Source organism: Crinia signifera, chromosome 6, assembly GCF_055691185.1.
Source record: "Crinia signifera chromosome 6, ASM5569118v1, whole genome shotgun sequence".
Classification (NCBI taxonomy): domain Eukaryota; kingdom Metazoa; phylum Chordata; class Amphibia; order Anura; family Myobatrachidae; genus Crinia; species Crinia signifera.
Window position 1 is genome coordinate 175,831,288 of NC_139222.1, and position 24,833 is coordinate 175,856,120.

A 24,833-nucleotide genomic window follows, 5' to 3' on the forward strand; every position below is an offset into this window, starting at 1 on the left:
CTGCACTCTGCTCCTCTCCTCATAGAAGCAGCTGCACCGCTTTCCATCTCTCCCTGCAGCAGCAGCGAAGGCTCATATAAAAATTTACAGTAAGTGGCACTTTTGGGGGCATTGCTTAAGGGACGCTACAAGTGGCGGTATGTGGGGGCATTACGCATAATGTGTCGCTTAATGTGTAAGGGGCATTACGCTGTGCAGCATCATGTGTAAGCGGCATTATGTGTGCAGCATCATGTGTAAGGGACATTATGTGTGCAGCATCATGTGTAATGGGTACTATGGTGTGCGGCATCATGTGTAATGGGTACTATGGTGTGCGGCATCATGTGTAATGGGTACTATGGTGTGCGGCATCATGTGTAATGGGTACTATGGTGCCATCAAACAAGAACCCCCTAGCAATGAGCATGTAGGTAAGCAGCACTTATGTGGCAAATATGTAATGGGCATTACGGTTTGTTATATAGTATGTAATGGGCATCATGATGTGTGGCACAATGTGTAATGGGCATTATGGTGTGTGGTCTTATGTGTAATTGGCATTACGGTGTGTGGCTTTATGTGTAAAGGGTATTACTGCGTTTGCTAAAATGTGTAATGGGCATTACTGTGTATGGTCTAAAGTGTAATACCACACCTCCTTCCCATGAGGCCACGCCCCCTTTTGCCGCGCGGCTACGCCGCACAAAGGTCCCCCCTGCTGTTATGTCTAGATCTGGGACCACCCATTACCATAATTCTAGATTCGCCTATGGTCACCAGGACCATTGAAAGAGAAAAGTATATTTTTCACCGCACCCTATCCAATCCAGTGCATATCTATAATTCACCACTACAGCATAGTCATAAACACAAGGCAAATTAACTCCCAAAGAGGTGGGTTGTTGCAACTTGTATAAAGAAATACGACGCTTCATGCAAGCCCAAATAAAATGATTAAGAGCAGTTTGGGTATATCTTTTATAAACCAAAAAAGGAAGCATCTGGATTGGATGAGTAACCGAGGAAAAGCAACCATTTTGTTAAGGTGACATCATCCCAGAAATGAGATCGGAAGATGTTTCCATTTATCAAAACCACTTTGCCCATCTAGTCTGCCCCTTTTTTAAACATGTTACCTCAAAACATATTTGATCTGTATTTCTTTGTAAGGATATGAATATGCCTATCCCAAGCATGTTTAAATTGTACTACTGTATTTGCCTCTACCACCGCTGATGGGAGGCTATTCCACTTATCTACTACTCTTTCTGTGAAGTAATTCTTCCTCAAATTTCCCCTGAATCTTCCTCCCTCTAGTTTCAATGCATGTCCTCTTGTTCTGCTGCTCCTCTTCCTGTGAAGAATGTCTCCCACCTGTACCTTGTTAAAGCCCTTGCTATATTTGAAAGTCTCTATCATGTCCCCCCTTTCCCTTCTCTGTTCCAAAGTATACATATTAAGATCTTTTAGTCTTTCCGGGTAATTTTGGTGATGTAGGCCATGCACCATTTTAGTTGCCCTTCTTTGTACAGTCTCTAATGCATTTATATCCTTCTGGAGATATGGCCTCCAGAACTGAACACAGTACTCTAGATGAGGTTGTACCAATGACCTATACAGTGGCATTATCTGTTGCACATGAAAAGAGATGTTACAGTATATCTATAAAGGTCTTGAATGGAAGACGGGATCTTCAAACCTAAATATGTTAAATAGTCCCCAGCCCAGCGGAATGGGAAATCAGCACCTTAGTCAGACCTTGCATCAGGGTGTAAGACCAAAGCTTCCGTTTTAGAAAAATTGATAAAAAAAAACAGAAACACTATGAAAATCATTAAGTATCGACTGCAAAAGGGGTATCGTTACTGTAGGTTCACTAAAATATAACAAAATATCATACGCAAAAGCGGAGACCTCAATATCCATATTCCCCATAGGGAAAATTATGTACTGAAGTATGCCTGCCCCTTCAGTAACCCATTCTGTGCTGGATAGAAAATACCCTTTGAAGGCGTTGAGCCATATGTTTTGAAAAGAGTTTTAGATCTTGATTCAATAGAGAGATGGGCCTATAACTAAGGCAGGGTTTGGGATATATAATAATCATGGCATCACTAAACCCTGGTGGTGGGAAATTCCCTTTGAATAAAGAGTTATATAGGGTAAGTAAGTGTGGTAGTAAATGAAGAGTCAATAGTTGGTAAAATTCTGCCCTCAAACCATCCAGTCCTGGCAATTTGCCTTGTGGCAAAGACTTAATCAGAGGTGTAAGTTCCAATTCAGTAATTGGTGATTTCAGCAAGTCCCTCTCCTCCTCATGCCCAAAGCAGGATCATCAGGTGGCACCTCGTATACAGTAGCTGTTGATAGTGAGCCAAAAAGAAAGCTGCTACAGTATCTTAGAGGAATCAGAAACTTTTTGAGATGAAGCATTATTCATATATAGGATATGCGCATAGGATATGCTATTAGATTAGCCAGCAATCTACCTGATGTATTGCTTCCTTGTGGGAGAAGTGGGCTTGTTCAGTACACAATTCATAAGCATGTTTATCTTCTAAGTAGGTATTTATATTATCTGCAGAATCATCACTAACTACAATTTATATACATATTAATTTAGTTTTTTTTTATTATTTTATTTTTTACTTATGATCAAAACAAGGACTTGGGCATGAATTTATCTATTTTCTTACTTTATTATACCTGGTACCTGCTCTTACTATGGTTTGGCTGGGTCAGCTTGTTCTGTTTCATTTTGACAGAGGAGCTGAACACATGCCTGTTTGTGAAGAACACGGTATACTATGATGGGAGTTCTATTTCACATGGGATGTTGCTATGGAAACCAATCAGATACTATCTATTATCTTCTAGAAGGTGCTAAATTTAAAAAAAATGGATTCTGATTGGTTGCCCATAGCAACATCCCATGTGAAACAGAACTCCCATCCCATCTTAGTAAATTTCCCCCAGTGTCTTGCATTTCTATCTGATCTACACTTTCAACTGAATAGGTGTAGCTGGTTTGTGACAACATGATCTCACACAGGTAAAGTTTATTGGGGGCAAATCTCTTACACCCAGGGCCCGGCGCCACCACTAGGGAGCTCTAGGCATTTGCCTAGGGCGCCGGCCACTGGAGGGCGGTACTGAGCTGCCAAGTACCATAGAAATCTTCAGAAGCTGAAGTGCCTGAACTCATCCAAGCAGGGTCAGGGAGATGGGAGCAAGTGAGTTAAGTGATACGATGCCCACCCCTCCCCCCGGCAATCCCCGTGCAGCACCCACCTGCAATCCCAGTGCGGCAGGTGGGTGCTGTTCACTGGAGGGTGGTACTGAGCCGCCAAGTAACATAGAAATCTGCAGAAGCTGAAGTGCCAGAACTCATCCAAGCAGGGTGCAGGGTCAGGGAGCGGGGAGCAGGTGAGTTAAGTGATACGACGCACGCCCCCCCCCCGGCAATCCCCGTGCAGCACCCACCTGCAATCCCTGTGCGGCACCCACCACCCCCCCAAGCACAGTAATCTGCAGGTAGTGCCGCACTGGAGCGGGCAGCGGCGCGGGGGATTTGCCTGGGGGCAGACCGGCCCTGCTTACACCTTGTATAGCATGTGCATACTGATAATGATGACTAGTAGTAAACTAGGCCCATATGCCACATACACAAGGGGGCACATCTTGAGATGCTTACAGCTCTGCATAGATCTACGCATTTATTCCGGTTTAGCGATTATCTGAATCTCCCATTCTTATAGGGAAATGGGATGAGCAGATTGTTTTGGTAAAAATCTGTCAGCGCCGTTGGCCACACTTCCCTCGCTGTTCTGTGCATGATAACAAGTGCCCTTCTCAGGTCAAATTAGAGGTTACTGTAATCAGTGTGAAGAGAATGTTGTACAGTACTAGGTGGATGGATAAATTACACACATCTCATTTTCATGTAGAGCACCAGTAATTTGCCTCTGCTTAACATCCACAGATCTTATACTGCCACAGCATTGTATTAAACTCTAAAGCAATACGTAAGAAAATCTATTGCTATCAACCCAGTGACCTTCTCTGTTTCTAGGCATCTGTGTTACAGTATGTGACATTTACTGGAAAACAAAACAACAAATCTACATCATATTACTGTTTTAAAGCTCAAGGATTCCAAACCAATATCTATCTGACCTTTGCTTAGTTCTTGTACAGTATAATACCAGACCACAGGTTTTCAAAGTCGGTCCTCATTACCCCACGCAGTGCATGTTTTGCAGGTCTCCCCACAAAATCAAGTGAAATAATTAGCTCCACCTGTGGATCTTTTAAAATGTGTCAGTGGGGTGACCTGGAAAACCTGAACTGTGTGGGGTCCTGAGGACAGAGTTTGAGAACCCCTGTAATGGACCAATTCCTTAAAATCTGTTAACAATGATGGAAGAAACCATTCCTACTGTATATAAATGTACAATGTAATTGTTTCCTCCTCTTCTCAGAGACCATGCAGTGAAACCAAGACTTGTGCAGATTATGCCTCCTTAGGGCTTACAGTGGTCCTGGTGAGGTGGTGGAACTCATTTCCCGCTGACACCTAATTCACCCCCCATTAGCTAGAGACAGGGCCACTGGTAAGGTTTTTTGGCACCCCCATGTAATGCTTTTCTGTTAGAATGAATGTGCAGGGCCAAAGTGTAGGTTGCACTAGTTCCACCTCACCCATTAGAGGTGGTGGAACTCAGTCCCCCCCCTGTATCCCCTGACTTTCACCCCTGCCGCCTGTCTGTACTTTCACCCAGAATGTTTATCAGTGCTTAGTAACTCTCAGACTGGCTGCAGATGTGACACTTTGCAAAGCCATCACATCACTCTATACAACAGGATTCTTACATCCCACTGATCTGTGATACATTGTCATTTTATTATGTATTGAGCTGTTCACTAGATCTCACGCATCTAACTACTGTAGAGTCCCTGGTCACTGGACTATTGGCCTGATTCAGTCCTGGACATAGGACCTCATTCTGGTCCGATCGCAGCTGGCGTATGTTCGCACAGGGACTGATGTTTGGCATATGCGCAGCCGCATTTCTAAGCATGTGCATACGCCGGGTTAGTGCAGCCAAGGCAAACAGACTGTTCGCTGGGTGCACACGCCTAGGGGGGTGTGCGGCGGTGGCAGATAGTAGCGCCCATGGGAATGTCCAGCTTTCATGAGCGTTCCTATGTAAACGCTGGGCGTTCCCATGGTAATCGGGCTGTGACGTCGGTGTCGGGGCGGGCAGCTGGCATCACCAAATGTCAGTGTCCGCCCACTTCCTCCAGAGGGTGCATGCAAATCTAAGTAAACTGAGAGTCACTTAGATATGCGTGTATGTTCCACATCATTCGATGGTCGGCAACCATCAAATGATGGTTTCAATGGATGTTTATGTTAAAATGCCGGACCGGACATCAAACTCTGCTTGTGTCCGGTCCAGGGGTGTCCTGTGGGGGGGTTAGGGGGCTGCCTGTGACAGCAGTCACCAGGGAGAGGAGGGAGAGAATTAAGCCTCCCTGTATGGTTCCGGCACACGGGGAGGCTGTAAACTCCCCTTCCCCTTGTCCCTGGTGAAAGCTATCACAGGCAGCCCCCCCCCCCCAAAGGACCCCTTCCGGATAGGACACCCCCCGGACCGGACACTAGAAGCTCTGGAATGCAGAGTTTTATGTCCGGTCGGGCGTTCCGGGGTCTTATCCGGGTCCAGTTTTTACTTAATCCCATAGAACACCACTTTTTAAAAAGCAAATAAGAATTTTCAATGTCAGGCGTTAGACAATTATTTCTGAAATAAGTACACACTTTCCCATATCAAAAATCCCTCCCTTACGATCAACACTTTCACAATGTACAAAAGAAAGTATTGAGCAATGTTTTGCTATCTGCCCCACAAATTGATTAGAAAGCAAGGTAAGGAAATAGTTACTAGCTGTGTGTCTATATGATAATAACGAAGGATAAAACCTCCTACAAAGTACAGATAATGACTGGGAATGTGTGCTGCACCCTCTGTTACCTACAGTATGAAACTGCCCCCTTGTTTCTAGGAAACTTCTACCCATGCATAGTGCTAGACCCTCAGGCTTACATATGTAGAGTCAAAAGTACACTATAGATCAGAATGTGCCTACTCCGAGTCCCTACTGTCCTACAGACTGCCCAGATGTACTGGATATATTATGGGACAGCTCATGCATTGCAGACACTAATCCACTTGTCTGCTAATCCAGATACACTGTTTGTTTTGTCTTTATATGTTTTCCACTAAACACATCATACTCACTTGGGAGTGTTATTTTGCATTTGTGTAAGGATAGACGCTCCCACCCCACAATGCTGGCATAGTGCATAACTTAAACTAGAGTCCCTGACATACTACTATGCACAGACGTCCGTGCCATGTGTCCCCCTCCGCCGGCCCTCTCACCTGTGTATACAGGAGGCGCAGGACAAACTTCCTCGGTTTTCTTCCGCCTCTAAGCAGCAGCCTGCACCAGCGCATGGGAGGGAAGCACACTGCCAGCAGCACGCCGCCACACTCACTCAGCCGGAGCAGGACCTGGGGGTTACCATCTAGGTGCCTCCACGGATGGGTCGGCGTCCTGTATCTCCCCTTTGTGCGGATGGGCAGCTACAGGCTTCCCTGGGCAGGGAGCTCGGTCTGTGTGGCATGAGATGTGGATGCCTTCTCTCAGCTAGCTCCGAGCACACAATGCAGAGGGGGAGAGCCTGGATTCTGCTACTAATGTCATTTCTCTGTCACTCTCTGTATGGCTTCCCATCCCAGCCCCCTGAAGCACATTACACCAGCCCCGCCCCTGCCTCTAATAAGGGGGGAGACTGAGGAGATGATGAGAAGGGAGAAGTCTGGTAGCAGGTGCGCCAGAGAATGGGGTGTTCCAGACCTGCTTGCCTTGTTATAATAGATATTACGTGCTGGGGTAATGTGTTTCCTTGTGAAGCTGACTGTAGAATAGAATGTGCAAGCTTACGTTTCCTACATTAACTTAATCAAGGCAGTCTCATACCCATACGTGCCACCAAATGTTGCTATACACTGCTGTCTTCTGACCTACTATAGTGTGTGTGTGTTGGTGTGCGTGTGTGTTGGTGTGTGTGTGTGTGTGTGTGTGTGTGTGTGTGTGTGTGTGTGTGCGTTATTCTTGTCCTGTATCTGATGGAATTTCAGCACTGGGACAGCTCCCTTCAAAAGTGCTGCAATTGGTGTTTAGTACACAAAGGTGCTGTTGCAATCCAGACAGACTGGACCAGAAATGGGGTGGGAGGATAATGGATATTCCTAGGCAGTGATTGGGAAGTTGCTACAAGTACATGGAACATATTTGCCTGCTTTTGGAAAAGCATGTTTGTGTAAGTTACACCTACAGTATGAGCGCAGATGATTACTGCTATATGTAAGATGTGTGCGATACAGCTAAAAATCAGTCAGTATAGCAACCTATGAGGCTTCCTTGATTGACTTTAATGTAGGAAAAGTAAACTTGCATATTCTATCCTACAGTCAGCGTCACTCACAATGAAACACATTACCTAGGGGACACGGTCACTAGGTCGACAAGCAACAGGTCGACCACTGGAGGTCAACATGCATGAAGGTCGACATAACTGAAGGTCGACATGGGTTAGGTTGACAGGGACAATGGGTCGACACTGGCATTAGGTCGACATGGGGAAGGTTGACAATCTCAAAAGGTCAACATGGGAATTCTCCATTTGTATGTGCCGACAGGCAGTATTTAATGCCCTACCATCCACTACAGTGTGGTGGGTGAACAAAATAGTGTGACAAACATAGTGAGTCATCTAGCCCAAAGCATGGCGAGCACAGCGAGGGGACAGGGTGCACTTTTTAGTGTCCTTGTCGACTGTGTCAATATCCAGGACAAAAAAAGTGAAAAACCCCATATCAACCTTTTGAATGTCGACCTTTCCCATGTCGACCCAATGCTTGTGTCAACCTAACCCATGTCGACCTAATGTCTGTCTATCCAATGATCTATACCCTTACCAGTACGTAGTATATGTTATAGAAGGACAAGCAGGTCTGGAACACCCCATTCTGTTGTTGAAAGATCACTGATTTCTCAGGGCTTGTTTGTCTACTTAGTATTAAAGAGAAACTGTGTCTACGAGAATTTTTCATTTACAAATGCATGTACTGTACCCATAGGGATCATTAGAACAGATGTATTAGGCCTGGTAAAGTGGTGATAACGCCAGTGAGCTGTGTATGAAAAACTAAGCGAGGATACATGTTACACTAATAAGGAGCCATGTCGACAGTTGTTGAAATTGGCACCAAATATTTGAAACACTCAGAACTTGTCATGTGTCTACCTTTCTCATGTTGACCTTTTGACACTGTCAACCTATTGCATGTTGACCTATTGACTGTCTATAACTATATCTAATAATCCACACCCATCTAAGAGGCATGTCATAAAATGACTTACTATGCATCCAAATGCAGATGAGCCAAGAAGCAGTTAGGGGGAGATTCTCTAAGCTTGAAATGCGGTAAAAACTCGTTATCAGGGTTTTTACCGCATTTTTGGGATGTTACTACGGCGGGGGGCATCGCCAGAAAAATCTGGCGATGCCCCATAGAAGCCAATGGGCTTCTACCGCAACCCTCCGCCGCGCCGATCCCCTGCCGCCCCGCACGGACCCCCGCCGCCCCGCATCGCCCCCTCACCTGTGTCTGGGCAGCACAGAGCTGTGCTGCCCGGACCTGTGACCTCCTCCCTGCACTGATCCTCTTCCGGGTGCAGGGAGAAGGAGAGCCCGGCGCAGCAGCGCCGGGTGTGGAAGGGAGGGGGGAGCCGCTGGGACCTGCTGGGACCCGGCGACTCTCACCGCAAAGGACAGCTCTTAACGCAAGAGCTGTCCTTTGCTGTAATTATCGCATATGTTAGAACATATGCTATAATTATAATTGAGAAGAGAATCTCCCCCTTAGTAAGATGGACAATACTTGTTGTATTGCGGAATTAGGGATTGAAAAACGCCCAATCCTGGGATCCCGGGATTGGCTTCCCTAATTAAAAAAATTACCTTTATGGCAGGGTGCTGGCGGGAGCACCTGGGATCTGGGCGGGAGGCTGGGTAGATGGGAGCCAGACTGCTGACCGTTGAACTGGAGGCATGCAGTGCTGCTGTGGGTGGGTAGAGCGGCTGTTTGGCATCTGCAGCGTGACCTCTGACTGTCATGCTGCACAGTGCTGTAGGCCAGGCAGCGTCTGAACCTTTTTACCTTGCGGCTCACTGAATAAGATTTTAAAATTGCCAAGGCACACCATGAGATCCCCACAGGCCAAAAACATTGGCCACCACAGGAAAAAAACAAACCTCTTGGCTCCATATAAATACAATCACACTTGTCCCCAACAGGTAACAAAAATAAAATACATTGGCCCTTTGAATGAAGAGACGAGTAAATAACAGTTGAACAGTTGAGGTGGCTGTAAACTGATTTGGGCATATCTAGATCTAGGGGCACACTTGAGAACAGCTCAAGGGACAGATATTGCCGATCATACTGTCCAAATGAGATGACGCTATTATTCTTTTTTTTTTTTTTAACATTTTATTTGTGGAATTTTGCATTTTACAATTAACATTGTGACAGAGTTTCTCATCGTTTGTATATTACATAGCCAAAATGATATTTAGTACGCAGGTCCATTTCCAACACAACATAGCATCGTACATTCTAATATCCAACGTGCTCGGCCACTGCAGTGATCAAAATAAAACAACATATCATAATGTCATTCCCTCTATTATAAATAGTAAAACTATACATTATCATTAGTTACGTAACAAGTGGAAATAAACTTGCAGTAAAGTGTTCTGATGCATGAACATAAAGGAACAATTGACAAAAATAGCTACTCTAATAGACACACAAAAACAACATCAAGACCTAGGATAATATGCATTATCTAATGTAAAGTGTGTCCTGTGGAACTTTTCCCAGATCACTGATATATGAGGGCAAAGAGCAATATCATTGTGAAGAACGCGATACATTCTGTATTTGAGGCCCCACAACAGCAAGGGTGTATAACTGTCGATGCAGGAAGCAATTTGTGTTTTCAAACAATTTCAAAACATGTCCTTGCGCAGTAGGTGAGAGATATAGGCCCCATTTTTTATAGAATCGAAAATGCCATTCTCTACATCTGGGAGAGTGGCTCTACATTCCATGTATAAAATGTTACGTACAGCCTGTTTGAGTTCTGTTACCGAGAGAGCAGAACGCTTGAACCAGTGTTTCATCACCAACCTATTTGCCACACCTAAAACAACCGTTAATATAGGTATAAATTGTTCCTTCTTTCTTACGCCTAAATCCCATTCCTTAAAATTCAGCAATACACATGCACAAGGGGAGTTAACAATTTGTAATGTGAACACCGAATTGATGAATCCATTCACTCTATTCCAGAAGTTAGCTATTCTACCAGATCCCGACCAGTTGTGGAATAGGGATGCTGCTCGGCTCGAGCATTTAATACAGCAGTCAGATGAGCCGGGCACCACATGTGCCCTTTGAGCTGGTGATATGTAGGCATGGGATATGATTTTCAAATAGACCTCTTGTAAGGAGGCACAGTATAGATGTTTCAGCGTAGAGAGTGAGTGTCCCAGAATTTCTTCTACAGATGTAAGATCTGGTATATCACACTTCCATTTAGTGAGAGAATTACTCCATTTCTTATCCCTATTTGAGTTATGTAGATGCGTATAGTATAATCTGAGTCTACATGTGCCTGTTCGAGTGGTGGATAGCAGCATTTGAACAGGGTCTGTGGCACCTTCGGATTGCATGGGAGTAGGTTGTGTTTGGATAAAATGCCAAACTTGCAGGAACATGTAAAAGTTTAACAAGTTGAATTTTTCTTTCAGCGCTGAAAAAGAAAGCAGTACGCCACCCGGGTCAAACACATCTTTTATCGAATGCAATGCCACTATCCCTCCATCTCAGAAATGTGGCATTTTCCATGCTGGAGGGGAACAATGGATTTCCCCACATAGGGCCTTATTCTGCTTGGTGCGGTCCGTTCCAAATTCTTTCGGAGGGCGCATTTTAGCCGTCTGCGCATGTGTAGGCAACGTAATGCGCATGTGCAACGTAGAGTCTCCCCACTCTTTCTCACCAATACCGTCCAGAAATGTGCACCGAATTGACTTAGGAAATATGGGCGTCATGCGGCCGTACACAAGGGCACGGTTTCAAAGTGGGCAAAACTGGGCGTAAATCTGGGCATACACGTGGGAGTCCACGAACTGTGGTAGGCATGCTTTCGGGCAGGACACCGACTGCAAGCGAACCAACTCGCATGAAAGTGTCCATAGCATGTTTCAGTTTGCGGAGAGCACTTGTTCATGCGCTAGGCATTCGGTTCGCCCAATTAGTACGGCCGCACCTGAAGCACTCTCAGCTGACCACAATACAATCCACTCCTCTACTCATTAGTGATTAATTACACTCTTTTCACAGGTTCAATTGGAACCACTAAGACCGGTAAAGGGGCAACAATGAAGTAATACCACTTAACATGATGTAAGGGTTAATCTAAAGTGCTAGTAATGTGTTTAAGTATTAATTAGGAATTAATTGATTACATTTAAAAACAAACAATTTGTTATGAGGTTGGCTAATTGCATAAGTGTGTCATGTTGCAGAAGCATGAGTTCCGAATAGAGTAGTGAGGTTTGCGAAAATACACCAACTCGATGCGTACGGCCAGCTTCCCGTCCGTTCGGACGCTGTAAGACCGTGCAGAATCTTTGTTTTCCCACCGCACATGCACGTTTAGATGTAGTCCGAAGACACTCCCTCTTCTTAGAGAGTCCATCCGAAGGGATGCGGACGACCTGTGGGCGTGTGTTCTTAGAATGTCCGCACGGCGTAGCGTTCTGTCATTTACGAAAGAATTCGAAACGGACTGCACCTAGCAGAATAAAGCCCATAGTATTGAACCTGGAGGACTGCGAGTTCCTCATCAGTTTCTTATTGGTAGTTACCCAGGCCCTATATTCATACCTACTACATGTTTGACAGTTAGTTATGACGGTTGAGCCAGGGTCGCCAGGAGTGAACCTGCTTATGCTACTAGGCCTACCTGTGGCCTCATGGTTATGTGTGATATGACTGGAAGTTCTGATTTTGTGAAGGCGTCACTCTGGCTTCACTGCCATTGTGACTGTTACATATACGTATGTGATCCCCTGTATGTCTGTGTGTTCCCTACTGTGTTCTGTTCTGTTATTCGGGTATAATTGTTATTATCGGTCAGTGGCGGATTTTGCCTATGGGCTGCAGGGCTGCAGCCACCCCCCAGGTACCACTGTAGTGAAGCCAGATGCCGTCTGTGTGACTGCACTGGCTTATCTGTGACTGGCAGTAACTTACTATTGGAAGTCTGACCTGCCAGTCACCAAGGTGTTCCCTCCCTCTGGGACGCCTTTCTGCGGGCTGCCATGCAAAATTGTCAATTGCACATGCGCAGTACCTATATCGGTACTGCACACATGCTGGTCTCGGTGCCTGTCATTTGTATTGTATAGGACCAAGATTCCTTCTATGGGCTGTTGTCGAAGCAGCCCATAGAAGCTGGCCGCATGCACAGTACAGACGTTTGTACTGCGCATGCGCCAGTCCCAGAGAGTGTCATCATAGCACAGGCGCCGGGGACCGGGAGGAGAGCAGGTCTGTGCAGCAGCGACAGGGGAAGGGGGGTGCCTAGGTGTAAAAGGGGGTAATACCCCTTTTACACCTAGGAAAAACCTAGGTTGGCCCTCAAAAAATTGTGACTTTGTGTGATAACAAAGAAAAAAATAAATGAATAAAGTAAAATAAATGTCCTTGTCTGATCTTTCTGGTGATTATCGGCTGAAGAAGTTAACCATCAATTTTTCACCTCGCATTGTATGTACACCGTTGATTACATCATTCTTGGAAAATAACCACCACAACATGGAGCACCTTTATTTTAAAGAAAGGACACAGCCGATAATCACCAGAAAGATCAGACAAGGACATTTATTTTACTTTATTCATTTATTTTTTTCTTTGTTATCACACAAAGTCACAATTTTTTGAGTGTCAGCACTTAATAGTATCACTTTGCACGTTCCGTTTATGCGCCTCCTGAGGAGTCTGTTCCAAAACCCTTTTCTATATGTTATGCTGAAGTCCTGCTCCGCCTAGATGGATAGACCACCCTCACAGCAGGGACAGAACAGGAAAAGGGCAGGTGGAGGTCGGAGCTTTTGATGTAACTAAACTCAGTGGCATTGAGAGCTGAACAGGTGACCAATCCCAGGGGGATATATCAGACAAGGGTTTGAGCAAATTCTCTTCCAGAAACCCAGGCAGCCAGCCGGCACCTTCATAAACTCAAGGACATTTATTTTACTTTATTCATTTATTTTTTTCTTTGTTATCACACAAAGTCACAATTTTTTGAGTGTCAGCACTTAATAGTATCACTTTGCACGTTCCGTTTATGCGCCTCCTGAGGAGTCTGTTCCAAAACCCTTTTCTATATGTTATGCTGAAGTCCTGCTCCGCCTAGATGGATAGACCACCCTCACAGCAGGGACAGAACAGGAAAAGGGCAGGTGGAGGTCGGAGCTTTTGATGTAACTAAACTCAGTGGCATTGAGAGCTGAACAGGTGACCAATCCCAGGGGGATATATCAGACAAGGGTTTGAGCAAATTCCCTTCCAGAAACCCAGGCAGCCAGCCGGCACCTTCATAAACTATTACTAAGCACTGCATTTATGCATCCATGCTTAAAGCGTTGTTTGGAAGAAAAGACTGCGCATGGGGCAAGAGGTGAGTGGCAATTACTTTATATATTTAAACAGAAAAATTATAATTAAAAAAGTATATTTATTAATGAAACTTTTTTGTTAACATTTTTCTGTGTATTTATAATGTAATTGACACTCACCTTTCTCACAGTATTTTCTTCCATATAGCTATTCACCCCATTTAGAAAAACCCATAAGGAGGTTTCCATAGACGGCTGCAGTGGGCTGAAGATCAGTGGACCTTACATTAAATATATGTTCCAGTTGATATTTTTTGATACCACAACCTGATTGTATTTAACCTGTTTGTCCATGCTTAAAGCCCGAGTCACTCAGATCCTTGGGGCCCCTGCAAGGTCTGGGCCCATTATGGGTGTCTCCTTTGACCCCCTGTCACTTGCCCTGAGGCTAATACACATGTATCTCCCTTGTAATGCTGCTAAACACACATGTATGGGTGCTAAGGGACTCGCTGTTTATACTGCCCATGAGCATATAACTGGCATGTATGATCTAATGCTTGTGGTGAGTGAATTATGCTGATCAGCTGGCACTGTAGCACAATGTACATGGAGTAACGGTTCTATCAGTAAGTTACATTGGTAAAGCCATCTGGCAGTCACCTTAAGCACTTTACCCCCTCAGTACAACGGGACAGGTGATAGCTAACAAGACAGGAATAAAAGCTTTCACCTGCAATTGCCCCCAACCAGTCTTGGTGCCTTAGGCTGCAGCATAATCAGCCTATTGGTTAGTCATCAGGTATTGGGGCATGGGGGGGGGGGTACACACAGTAGGCAGCAAGGGAATAAAATGAAGACCTAATTCATTCCATGTTAGCAGCAGCACAGCTTAATTAAAAAACCATGTTTGTTATCCAGGCAGCCCAAGGCTGTGTTGAGAGAAAATTTTAAAGGTACTCCCAGATGGCTGTGTGACCATGTTACGTACTACTAAAAGCTTTATTTACATTGTGCTACAATTTATCCAGACTGAAGAGTTGTGTGTGATTATCTTTAGGCTTCCTTATCGTTCCCCAGATCCCAACATCTCCTTTACACTCCACGAACATCATTAGATGCAAAGATTAAACATGTCAGTTGTACAACATTCATTGCCTCCACTTACACAGTATGAATGGGGATTTCCTGAGCACTGTGCTTCGTGTTTAGAAGAATTACAGGGGGTGCTACAAGTGTATTAGCCTAAGGTATCCAAATCCTTCATCCGTCCCTGATGAGAAGTGGTTTGAGGAAGACAATAAGCCATTGGGAGTTCAAGACATGCTAGATAAAGTTTTACAATAAATGAAATATTGTGCTGCTAAAACGGAGAACTAATCAGTTTACGTTTTAAAGTACCTGTAAGTCATTTGCAATTAGGCTCTGCATAGTTAAAATAAGCAATTCTCTGATTCTTAATTGAATACTTTTCAAATATTGTCTAATAGCTCTTGTTAGCTTTTATTGTTTGTTACCAATGCAAACTGTTTTGATCATGTGTACTGTTGTATGTCCTTAAGCCTATAGAAAGAAAGGTATTCAGCACAAGGTGGTTCCTGGTAGGGGAATTGGAATCAATCAATGGGTTGGTTAGAATCTTTAAACTGAACCTCAATCACAGATATTTGAGGGTCAGTTCTCTAAAAATTCGTACCCTCTCAAATGTTGTGAATCTGAGTCAATCCAGAACCCAGCCTGTATCTTCCGCAGTTTGGAATTTAGATTTTGACTTTAAATTGTAGAATTAGGATTGCAAAATAACATACATTTTGCGCTGATTTTATCCATTTAAAAAAAATCCAAACCCAATATTCAGATTTTTAAATCCGAATTCCGAACCAAAACACAAGTGTGGATTTGCAAAACCAAAAGCACGACAATGAAATTAGAATCAAAACCAAAACACAAAGCTCCGAGGAACATCTCACTCATAAAAGTTCCAAAACATTTTTGCATTGCTGCCAGGTCCCTTTGAAGTGAACGGGAGACAGCCTCCATGCTTGCTACCATTCCCTTTGATGGCATAGCTGGGACCATGAAAACATGCTTGCTACCATTCACTTTGATGACATAGCGGGACCATGAAAACACCCACTATCCATTAGCCCACAACATCCTTTCTGCGACATACAGTAATGTCTGAGTTAAGGAGCATCTCCTGATTGGCTGTCGGACCACGGGCTGGTGCGATATTTCAAATAGCCAACGAGCATCTAGGTCTGAGGCGAACTCTCCAGTGGTTGCCCAGCTGCTTAGCTCCTACTTGGCAAAAAGCATTAATTAAACTCAACCTTGGCAAGGAGCATTAATTAAACTTAAATTGTTGAGTCCTGGCATAACATGTAATGGGCATCATGGTGTGTGTCATAATGTATAATGGGAATCACAGTGTGTGGCATAACGTGTAATGGCCATCACAGTGTGTGGCATAACGTCTAATGGGCATTACAGTGCGCAAAATCAAGAATAGAATTGAAGTAAAGATGGGTTGAGGGGTGGGGCTGTGGGCAGGTCAGTTGGTGGGCTGTGGATGTGTCAAGGGGCGGGCCACTGTCCAGGAACCTCTCAACACAAAGGTGGTAACCCTAGGCTGGGTGAAGCTGATAAGCCTAGGATTTTTTTTTACACAAGGTTCAAAGTCCAGCACATGTAAAGAGAATCTGAGAGGAATGCAGGAAAGTCTCTTTTTATGATCGGAACACACAAATATTTATATTGTTAATGATATGCATAATACTGCTATTGTTAACTATATATCGTGCATATTGTCTGGTATGTATGCTTGCAGGTGATTTTAAAACTCCCCTGTAGCTCCACCTCTGGTATTCAGCTAAAGGGACAAAAATAATTTACCTTTCACCAAAGTAAAAAAGAAACCACAATACCACAGAATATTTTGTCACCCTAAGTGAAACCACATGTACAGAGAGATAAACTGATTTCTTACATGAAAAACCATTTTATTTTTAGAGGTTTCATTGCTTCATAGAGCCAATCTAAAAGAAGGCTCACAAAAAGAAAACCATGGTGTAGATCACGGGTGTCAAACACAAGGCCCGCGGGCCAAATCCGGCCCGCCAGACCTTGTCATGTGGCCCGCGCGAGGAGATAGCACGCAGGGGCAGTGTGTCCCAGCTCCTGCCTAGGCCACCTCCTCTCACCCACCCCCACCCCGTGCGCACTCGCTCGCTCACCGGAGCTGCAGGGTTGGTTGCTGGGACTGGGACGTCACGCAGCTGGCGATCCGTGCTGGACTGCTGGTAGTAGCGGTAACCGTGTGTGCGAGGCGACTGACTGAAATAGGTTAGTAGTGTATAGCTCTGGCTGGTCGCTGTACGTGGGGAACTGTGTCACTGAGGGTGACATTTACACACCAGGCCATGCTCTCTTCTAGTCACTGCGTGTCTATCTTGCTAGCCCACATTAAAATGTCTTTCCCAAAATGGTGTCACCTCCTCTAGCATCCCTAAGGCAGCTCTGTACCTTCTGTCCCTGTCTACCACTGAACACTGCACCTCAATATAATTAGTACTGGATATGGAATTAAATTTCTGCAGCATAGCTCTGTGTTTGATGGCCCACCATTTTTGTTATCGCATTATTGTTATATGCATGTCCTGTTTCATACTGCTTTAAAGTACACCTTGTAAAAGTTTTCTGTCATTTGTACTTTTTGGGGGACCGGCCCTTTGAGGGTGACCAAACTGCTGATGCGGCCCCCGATGAATTTGAGTTTGACACCCCTGGTGTAGATGGTATTGACAACATATACTGTACTAATTTATTATTCAGAGTTCCACTCACATGGTATATGGGTTATAAAACGTATTATGGACACTGTGGTCCTGCATGGATCACTCGCAGGGATTCCAATGATGCTGCCACACTTCCTGCAACTTAAATAATATGCAATAGTGCAACACTGTATCATTTAAAGACAGGGGGATTTATTACAGGTGTACACTCACATTTAGAACACTTAAAAACAGCATGTAACCCCACACAGGGGTAAATGAAGGAAGAGATTTGCCCAGGATAAATACTTGCTGAGCCACTGGAAATAAGGGTGCCGGCTCCCACAATCAGCTGGTCGATGTTTGAATGCAAAAGGATTTTCCCAGGTGTCCCAGTGGAATCCAGTGAAATGGTGCCCTGAAAGCTTTAAACGCGTTTTTCGGAGCTAAGGGGTCCTTCATCAGAAGCTCAGGGCACCATCTCCATGGAGCCCCTTTTAAATTATGGTCAGCCAATCACCAACACCTACCAGCTGGAAGAAGCCCGGAGAGGAGACATTCAGCAGCAGCTTGGGGGTGGGGCTTGGACGTGATATCAATTAGCCCTCCCCGTAGAGGGGGCGGGCTAAAATGACGCGATTGTGCTGTTTTAGCTCCGCCCCCTCCTCTGAGACCCGCGGATTTTGGGATTTAAATGCCAAGGTAGGGATAAGATGGCCGCGATCGGGGGGGGGGGGGGGCGCAGTGGGGGTACCACTGAATCCGGGTGGGTTACACACCTTTCCGGGGGGCCGGGAGGGGGACCCCGATTTTAGGGAGACTCCCGGCCATTCCGGGAGGGTAGGCAACCCTGATATATACTGTTTATTTATACCGTGTTTCCCATCCTATTTTTATATATATACTTTTATGAATTACTGGACTTGCTGAAATATATATATTTTGTATGTATATAATATGTTATGTCTCTTTTTGTGAATCTTGCAGGCTGATACTATTGAAAGCTGCTACTACAGACATTCAAGCACTAATTACTATTATTATTATATAGAGCGATATGCTATTATAGATATTTTTAAGCCCTAATTAATTATTATTATTATATATATTTATATGCTATATATTTTCATTACATTATTTGCACTTTTCTAAAATATGTATTTTTACGTAGTTTTGCACTCATCACTTTATCACCTAGTAATTATTTAATATAATTGTAAATATTATGTATTAATATTTTTGTAAATGTGGCTTTCAACTTTCAAATGTATAGCAATAATCTTTTGCCTGGCGGCACCTGTGATAAATTAAATGTGTGTATAAGAGTATGTGGATATCAGGAGGTAGCCACACCCCCTGCCAAAGTCCATGCCTGTGACGAAATGCGTTGGTTGTGGCTGCTGTGGTCTCAGCGCTATGACGTCTCTGGAGTTCCCTGGCTGGTGGCTGTTGGTTCCATGTTCCGCCGATGACTGATCATCACTTAAGCGGCTGCCGCATCTGTGCATGTCCTACAGTACCGCCTCGTGATTTCCTCTGGCAAGCTTTTATTCAATAACCCTTATGTATGTCAGCTTATTATGCGTAAATGTTGTTTATATCTTTCGCTGACTGGTGCGCTTCATTTATCTTTACTCTACAAGCATACTGTTCGGGATTCTTGGCTGGATCCTAAAAGTGAAGCAGCACAGATTCTGGGACTGGAATAAGACTCTAGGGGCGAAATGTAATAGGGTGTGATTTTTGGACGAGTTCCAAACTCGCCAGAAATAGCACCTTTAAAAATCGCGTTTTTTGCAGCGAATTCGCATATGTAATGAGATGCGAATTAGCGGCAAAAAATGCGATTTGCCGCGATTTCGGGCGATTTTTAGTCATGAAAATGTGCGCATTTTCATAAATGCGATTTTGTGCAAAAAAAAAAAAGTTTAGGAAAAAACGGCATGGGGTCCCCCCTCCTAAGCATAACCAGCCCCGGGCTCATTGAGCCGGACCTGGTTCCAAAAATACGGGGGACAAAAAATCTGGGGGTCCCCCATATTTTGAAACCAGCACCGGGCTCCAACAGCCCACGGTGTCATGCCACAGCCGGGGGATACTTTTTATACAAGGTCCCCCGGCCAAAACATGAGCACCATGGCTGGTCAGCCTTGGACGGGGTACCTGGAGGAGTGGGGACCCCCCCAATAAAGGGGTCCCCCCCCCCCAGGCTTCACCCGTCCAGGGCTGAAGCCCGGGGCTGTCACCGGCGTCCGTGGCCAGTGGACGCCGGCCTGATAGGGTTAAATCGATCATACGTTACATTGCTTTATACCGGAGAACTACAAGTGCCTGTGTGTGTGTGTGTTTTTTATAAACATTCTTTTTACAGGTGGACTACAAGTCCCAGCGGGCCCATTAATGCCCCGCATGCTGGGACTTGTGGTTCTCCAAGTCCCAGCATGCGGGGGAGGTCTGCTGGCACTTGTAGTTCTCCGGTATAAAGCAATGTAACGTATGATCGATTTAACCCTATCAGGCCGGCGTCCACTGGCCACGGACGCCGGTGACAGCCCCGGGCTTCAGCCCTGGACGGGTGAAGCCTGGGGGGGGGACCCCACTCCTCCAGGTACCCCGTCCAAGGCTGACCAGCCACGGTGCTCATGTTTTGGCCGGGGGACCTTGTATAAAAAGTGTCCCCCGGCTGTGGCATGACACCGTGGGCTGTTGGAGCCCGGTGCTGGTTTCAAAATACGGGGGACCCCCAGATTTTTTGTCCCCCGTATTTTTGGAACCAGGACCGGTCCAAGAGTCCGGGGCTGGTTTCAGAAATACGGGGGACCCCTATGCTTTTTGTCCCCCCGTATTTTTGGAACCAGGTCCGGCTCAATGAGCCTGGGGCTGGTTATGCTTAGGAGGGGGGACCCTACGCCGTTTTTTTTTTATAAAAACACTTTTACACATTTTTATTAACAGGACCATGCACAGATCTCAATGATCTGTGCATGGTTCTGTCAAATTCGCCTGTCAGAACCTGGTCTATTTTTGTTGCGATTTTTGAAATGTGACTAAAAATCGCACTTCTAAAAGTGCGATTTCGCGGTAAAAAGTGTGATTTTTTTTTTACCGCGATTTTCAACCTATTAAATGTGCGATTTTCGGAAAATGTGCGATTTCGGCCGTTTTTTACCAAAAATCGCACATGTCTAAAAAATCGCACCCTATTACATTTCGCCCCAGGACTCTATTCGCTGGGTATCATTTTTCTATCTATCTATATATCTATCTATATACACACACACAGATCGAGCCATCATTATCTAACCCTTTAATAGAATTAAGTGAGCCAGAGCTGTCGGACATAATCCTCTGCTAATCCCCTACTGTACTGTTCTATGTATTGTATTGCAGCTGAGCACAATAGATGATAATAAACATTGGTGAAGGCTAGTTGAAGAAAGAGGGTCCAGCTGTATGTACATATACAGTATATACACACACTTATAAATAAATAAATATATATACCAACATATACACATATATATTATTTACTACCAGTTATTTATATAGTGCATAGTGTTATATAGTGCACACATATCTCTCTCTCTCTCTATATATATATATATATAGTGGCATATATAGTGGCAGGGACAGCATATGTTCCCATGACCTGAATGAACTACATGGACCAGGTTTTAGAGCAGCAGCAGGATAATTTTGGATCCAATCCAGGTTTCCTAGGCTGTTCAGGATCAGGGTTTGGCTGATTAGCGGCACCTGTGGCTGTCTGTTAAATCTCTGTCCATGGCAGAGGTTAATTGCTTCTGATGGTGGAATAGCCACCCAGGTAATAGGCTGGGGGTGCAGGCTATGGTAGGGCCATTGGAAGCTGTGAGGAGTTTGGTGAACAGTGCCCATCTTATGTAACTAATAAGTGCAGGTTAGGAGGTGATTTATTCACTATTCTAGTTCTCTCTTGTCACACTACTGTTAATCTGCTCTTTAAAAGATGAGCAGTTTACATACTGTATTCTTATTTGGAGCTTTACTGACTGCTGCCACCATTGGATTTTTATTTTATGTCGCTACATATTAGCATCAGTACTGCCAGAACCATCCCTAACCAATTTGATGCCCTAGGCAAGGTTTTGGCTGGTGCCCCCCCAGCCAAAATCAGAGGTATCCAGCCTGATCAATGCAGTGGTGTGTATACACGGGCACACTCTCTTTTACTGACACACTGAAAGACACTGACACACAAATACAATGACAAATACACTGACACAGGGGTGTTACTAGAATTTCATAGGCCCTATAGCAAAATCTTGAAAGACCTCCCCCCCACCCCATCATTGTCACTGGAATACCCCCGGGGGGGGGGGGGGGGGGGGGTAGAAGAAAGAGCAAGGGGAGTGAGAGACAAAGAGTGGAAGGAAAGAGAGAATAAAAAAGGGTGGAGCGAGAAATATTGAGAGGGGCTGGAAAAAGAGGGACATGGGGTGAGATTTAATAGGATGAGAGATTCAGAAAGTGAGAGATTTGGTGAGAAATCTCCAGTTTTTTTTAAAGCGGCAATCATTTACACTGCAAAATCATACTGGTTTTGCAGTGTAAATGATTGCCGCTTTAAAAAAAACTGGAGATCTCTCACTTTCTGAATCTCTCATCCTATTAAATCTCACCCGTAGTGAGAGATAGTGATCAGGTGAGGAGAGAGAGTGAGAGGCATACAGAGAGAAAGTGACACAGGGAGGAGGAGAGAGAGAGAGAGAGAGTGAGTGAGTGGCATATAGAGAGAGTGAGACAGGGAGGAGGGATAGTGATACAGGCATAGGGAGAGATGAGACGGGGAGAGAGAGGCATGCATAGGGAGAGAGATGAGACAGGGGAGGGAGAGGGAGGGAGGGAGAGAGAGTGGGAGGCATAGAGAGCAGGGTTGCCTACCTGACCCTCTCCATTAGGGAGAACATGCTCTGTTCCAGGACTTCCCTGGGAATGTATGATTGCCATCACCTGTGATGACACCTTTCTTATCAATTACCTAGCTCCTCACAGGTGATGGCAATCATACATTACCAGGGATGTCCAGGAACAAAGCATTTTCTCCCTGAAGGAGAGGGTCAGGTAGGCTACCCTGATAGATAGAGAGAGAGAGTGATGAGATGGGAGAGGGAGTGAGAAAGACATCTAAAGAGTGAGATGAGACAGAGAAAGGGAGGGGGTGGCATTGGGAAAGAGAGATGATACAGGGAGAGAGGCAATGGAAAAGAGAGATGAGACAAACAGGTGGTCAGGGAGAGAGCAGGAGAGAAGGAGAAGGTGGGGGTACCTCAAAAAAGTTTGAGAAAGAGGGAGTGAGAGAGAGAAGGAAGTTAAGCTAGAGCTGGGGAGAGAGTGGAGGTTTGAAAGTGTTGTGACAGGGAATACTATATACCTCATAACCACCCCTATATATGTGGCAGTGACTGATACACTGACAATAACACTGACACACACACACACCTTACCTTCTCCTTCCTGAATGGGTTACTCTGGTCCTCCATTATGGCAGGGCTCCACATGGTGGCTTCATTTCCTCCTGCACTAACCAGACATAGGGGAGCAGGCACTGGCAGCGTTGCACGTAGATCACTGGGCCCAGATAAAGTGAGGGGCGTGGCCTAATCATGGGCCTCTGCGGCCATGCCCCTTTTTAAATAAAAAAAAACAGCTCCTCCAATTCAGCACTGACAATGACCTAACCTGGCCGGCATGGGTCCTGGTCGGTCAGCACTGCAGCAGAAGTTCCTCTCTGTCCCTGCCAAGGTGAGCCGGCTCTTAGCTGCTGCAGCTGCACAGTGATTAGCTCCCGGGCGGCTACAGCAGAGCGCATATGTAATGAGAGGGGAACCAGCGCAGTGCATATTGAATGAGCCGCGCGTGTTCCCGCTCATTACATATTCATGGGCATGGACCCAATCATTACATATTTTTCCCTGCTGCCGCCCCTAGGCATAGGCTGCCGCCCTAGGCAATCGTCTAGAATGCCTATGCCTAGGGCCAGCTCTGAGTACTGCTGTGTCTAGCTGTGATCTTTGCAACTAGAAGCTTGTAGTGGCTTTACAATCTGATTCACTAATTAAGATTAACTGCTGATGACTGAGTTATGGGCAACTATGCCTTGTTAATACTGTACAGTTATGGCATACCTCGGGTAAAGTAGGGGCATGGCCTAGAGCCAGGACCCCTGTTTTTTGTCACTTTAGAGGCACCCTGAGCAGCCCCCGACTCCCTCTGCACTGGAGATGTACGGCATCTCTTCAGCGATCACCGGCTGCTCTACAGAGCAGGGCAGTGGTGATCTCCTGCTCCCCCCACAACCACGGTACACTGCGACCTGTGGGAGGGACAGCAGGATAGTCTCCATCTAGTGTGACTTTCCCACTGTAATCGGGACAGTTGGGAGATATCGATATGTCATCTGTGGGTACAAACTTCTATGTGGTTTCTCCATCTCTTCCACTTGAACATTTTAACAAGACTGGGTTCTATTCTGGTCCTGATCTTCTGTAACACTGGCTCCTTATGTACAGCTGCATACAGTCAGAGCTTATGCAGTTACCTTAGATCAGCTCATACTTGCCTACAGTACTTCTGAAAAAGCATGTCAGGGATATTGTGAAGGTGGCACCTACAGGTACGGATGTGTATTGCTACATCTGAGGGGGGTGTCATAAAATGACTTCCATCCAAATGTACAGTAGATGAGACTAAAATCCGTAAGATATATTGTATTTGTTGAAGAAAAGACACTGATACGTGTCAATACCTATTCATGTATTGTGCATTACTAGATGTTCCATATAAGTGGCAACAAGAAATCTTATTTAAAATGCAAGTAGTCATAGGTATCATTGTGCTTTATAACCAGTGAAGGGAATGAAACTGATGATTTCATTTGAATGTATAGAACTCGGATTTATTTTTTCCCAAAAGATCAAATGCATAATGTGGGATAAGTGACATCAGGGAGATGACTTCAGGTAGACAGGGAGATTGCTACCATTTCAGGGAGTGTAGGGCACTGTGGATCAGATGATGTATAATGCAGGCCCAGTGCATAAGTTGCCCATAGCAATCAAAAAACTTTTTCATTAAATTTTATGAAATGAGAGGTAAAAGCTGATTGGTTGCTATGGGTCTTTTCACTGCTTGATACATCAACCCCTCAATACATGTCAGTGTTGCCTCAACCACCTATTCTTCATCTCAGGACTCTTTGCTGG

The 24,833-nt window shown here is 45.0% G+C and overlaps 1 protein-coding gene across 1 annotated transcript in view; it reads right to left on the reverse strand.

Annotated features, from left to right (window-relative positions):
* The window catches only part of CACNG5 (calcium voltage-gated channel auxiliary subunit gamma 5), a 76,385-nt gene extending 69,488 nt beyond the window's left edge, over positions 1-6,897 (reverse strand). Inside the window, exon 1 of the mRNA XM_083148197.1 lies at positions 6,432-6,897. Within this exon, the coding sequence (XP_083004323.1) occupies positions 6,432-6,506 (75 nt within the window). The 5' untranslated portion in view covers positions 6,507-6,897. The remainder of the gene's footprint in view (positions 1-6,431) is intronic.
* Positions 6,898-24,833: the final 17,936 nt, after the last annotated feature.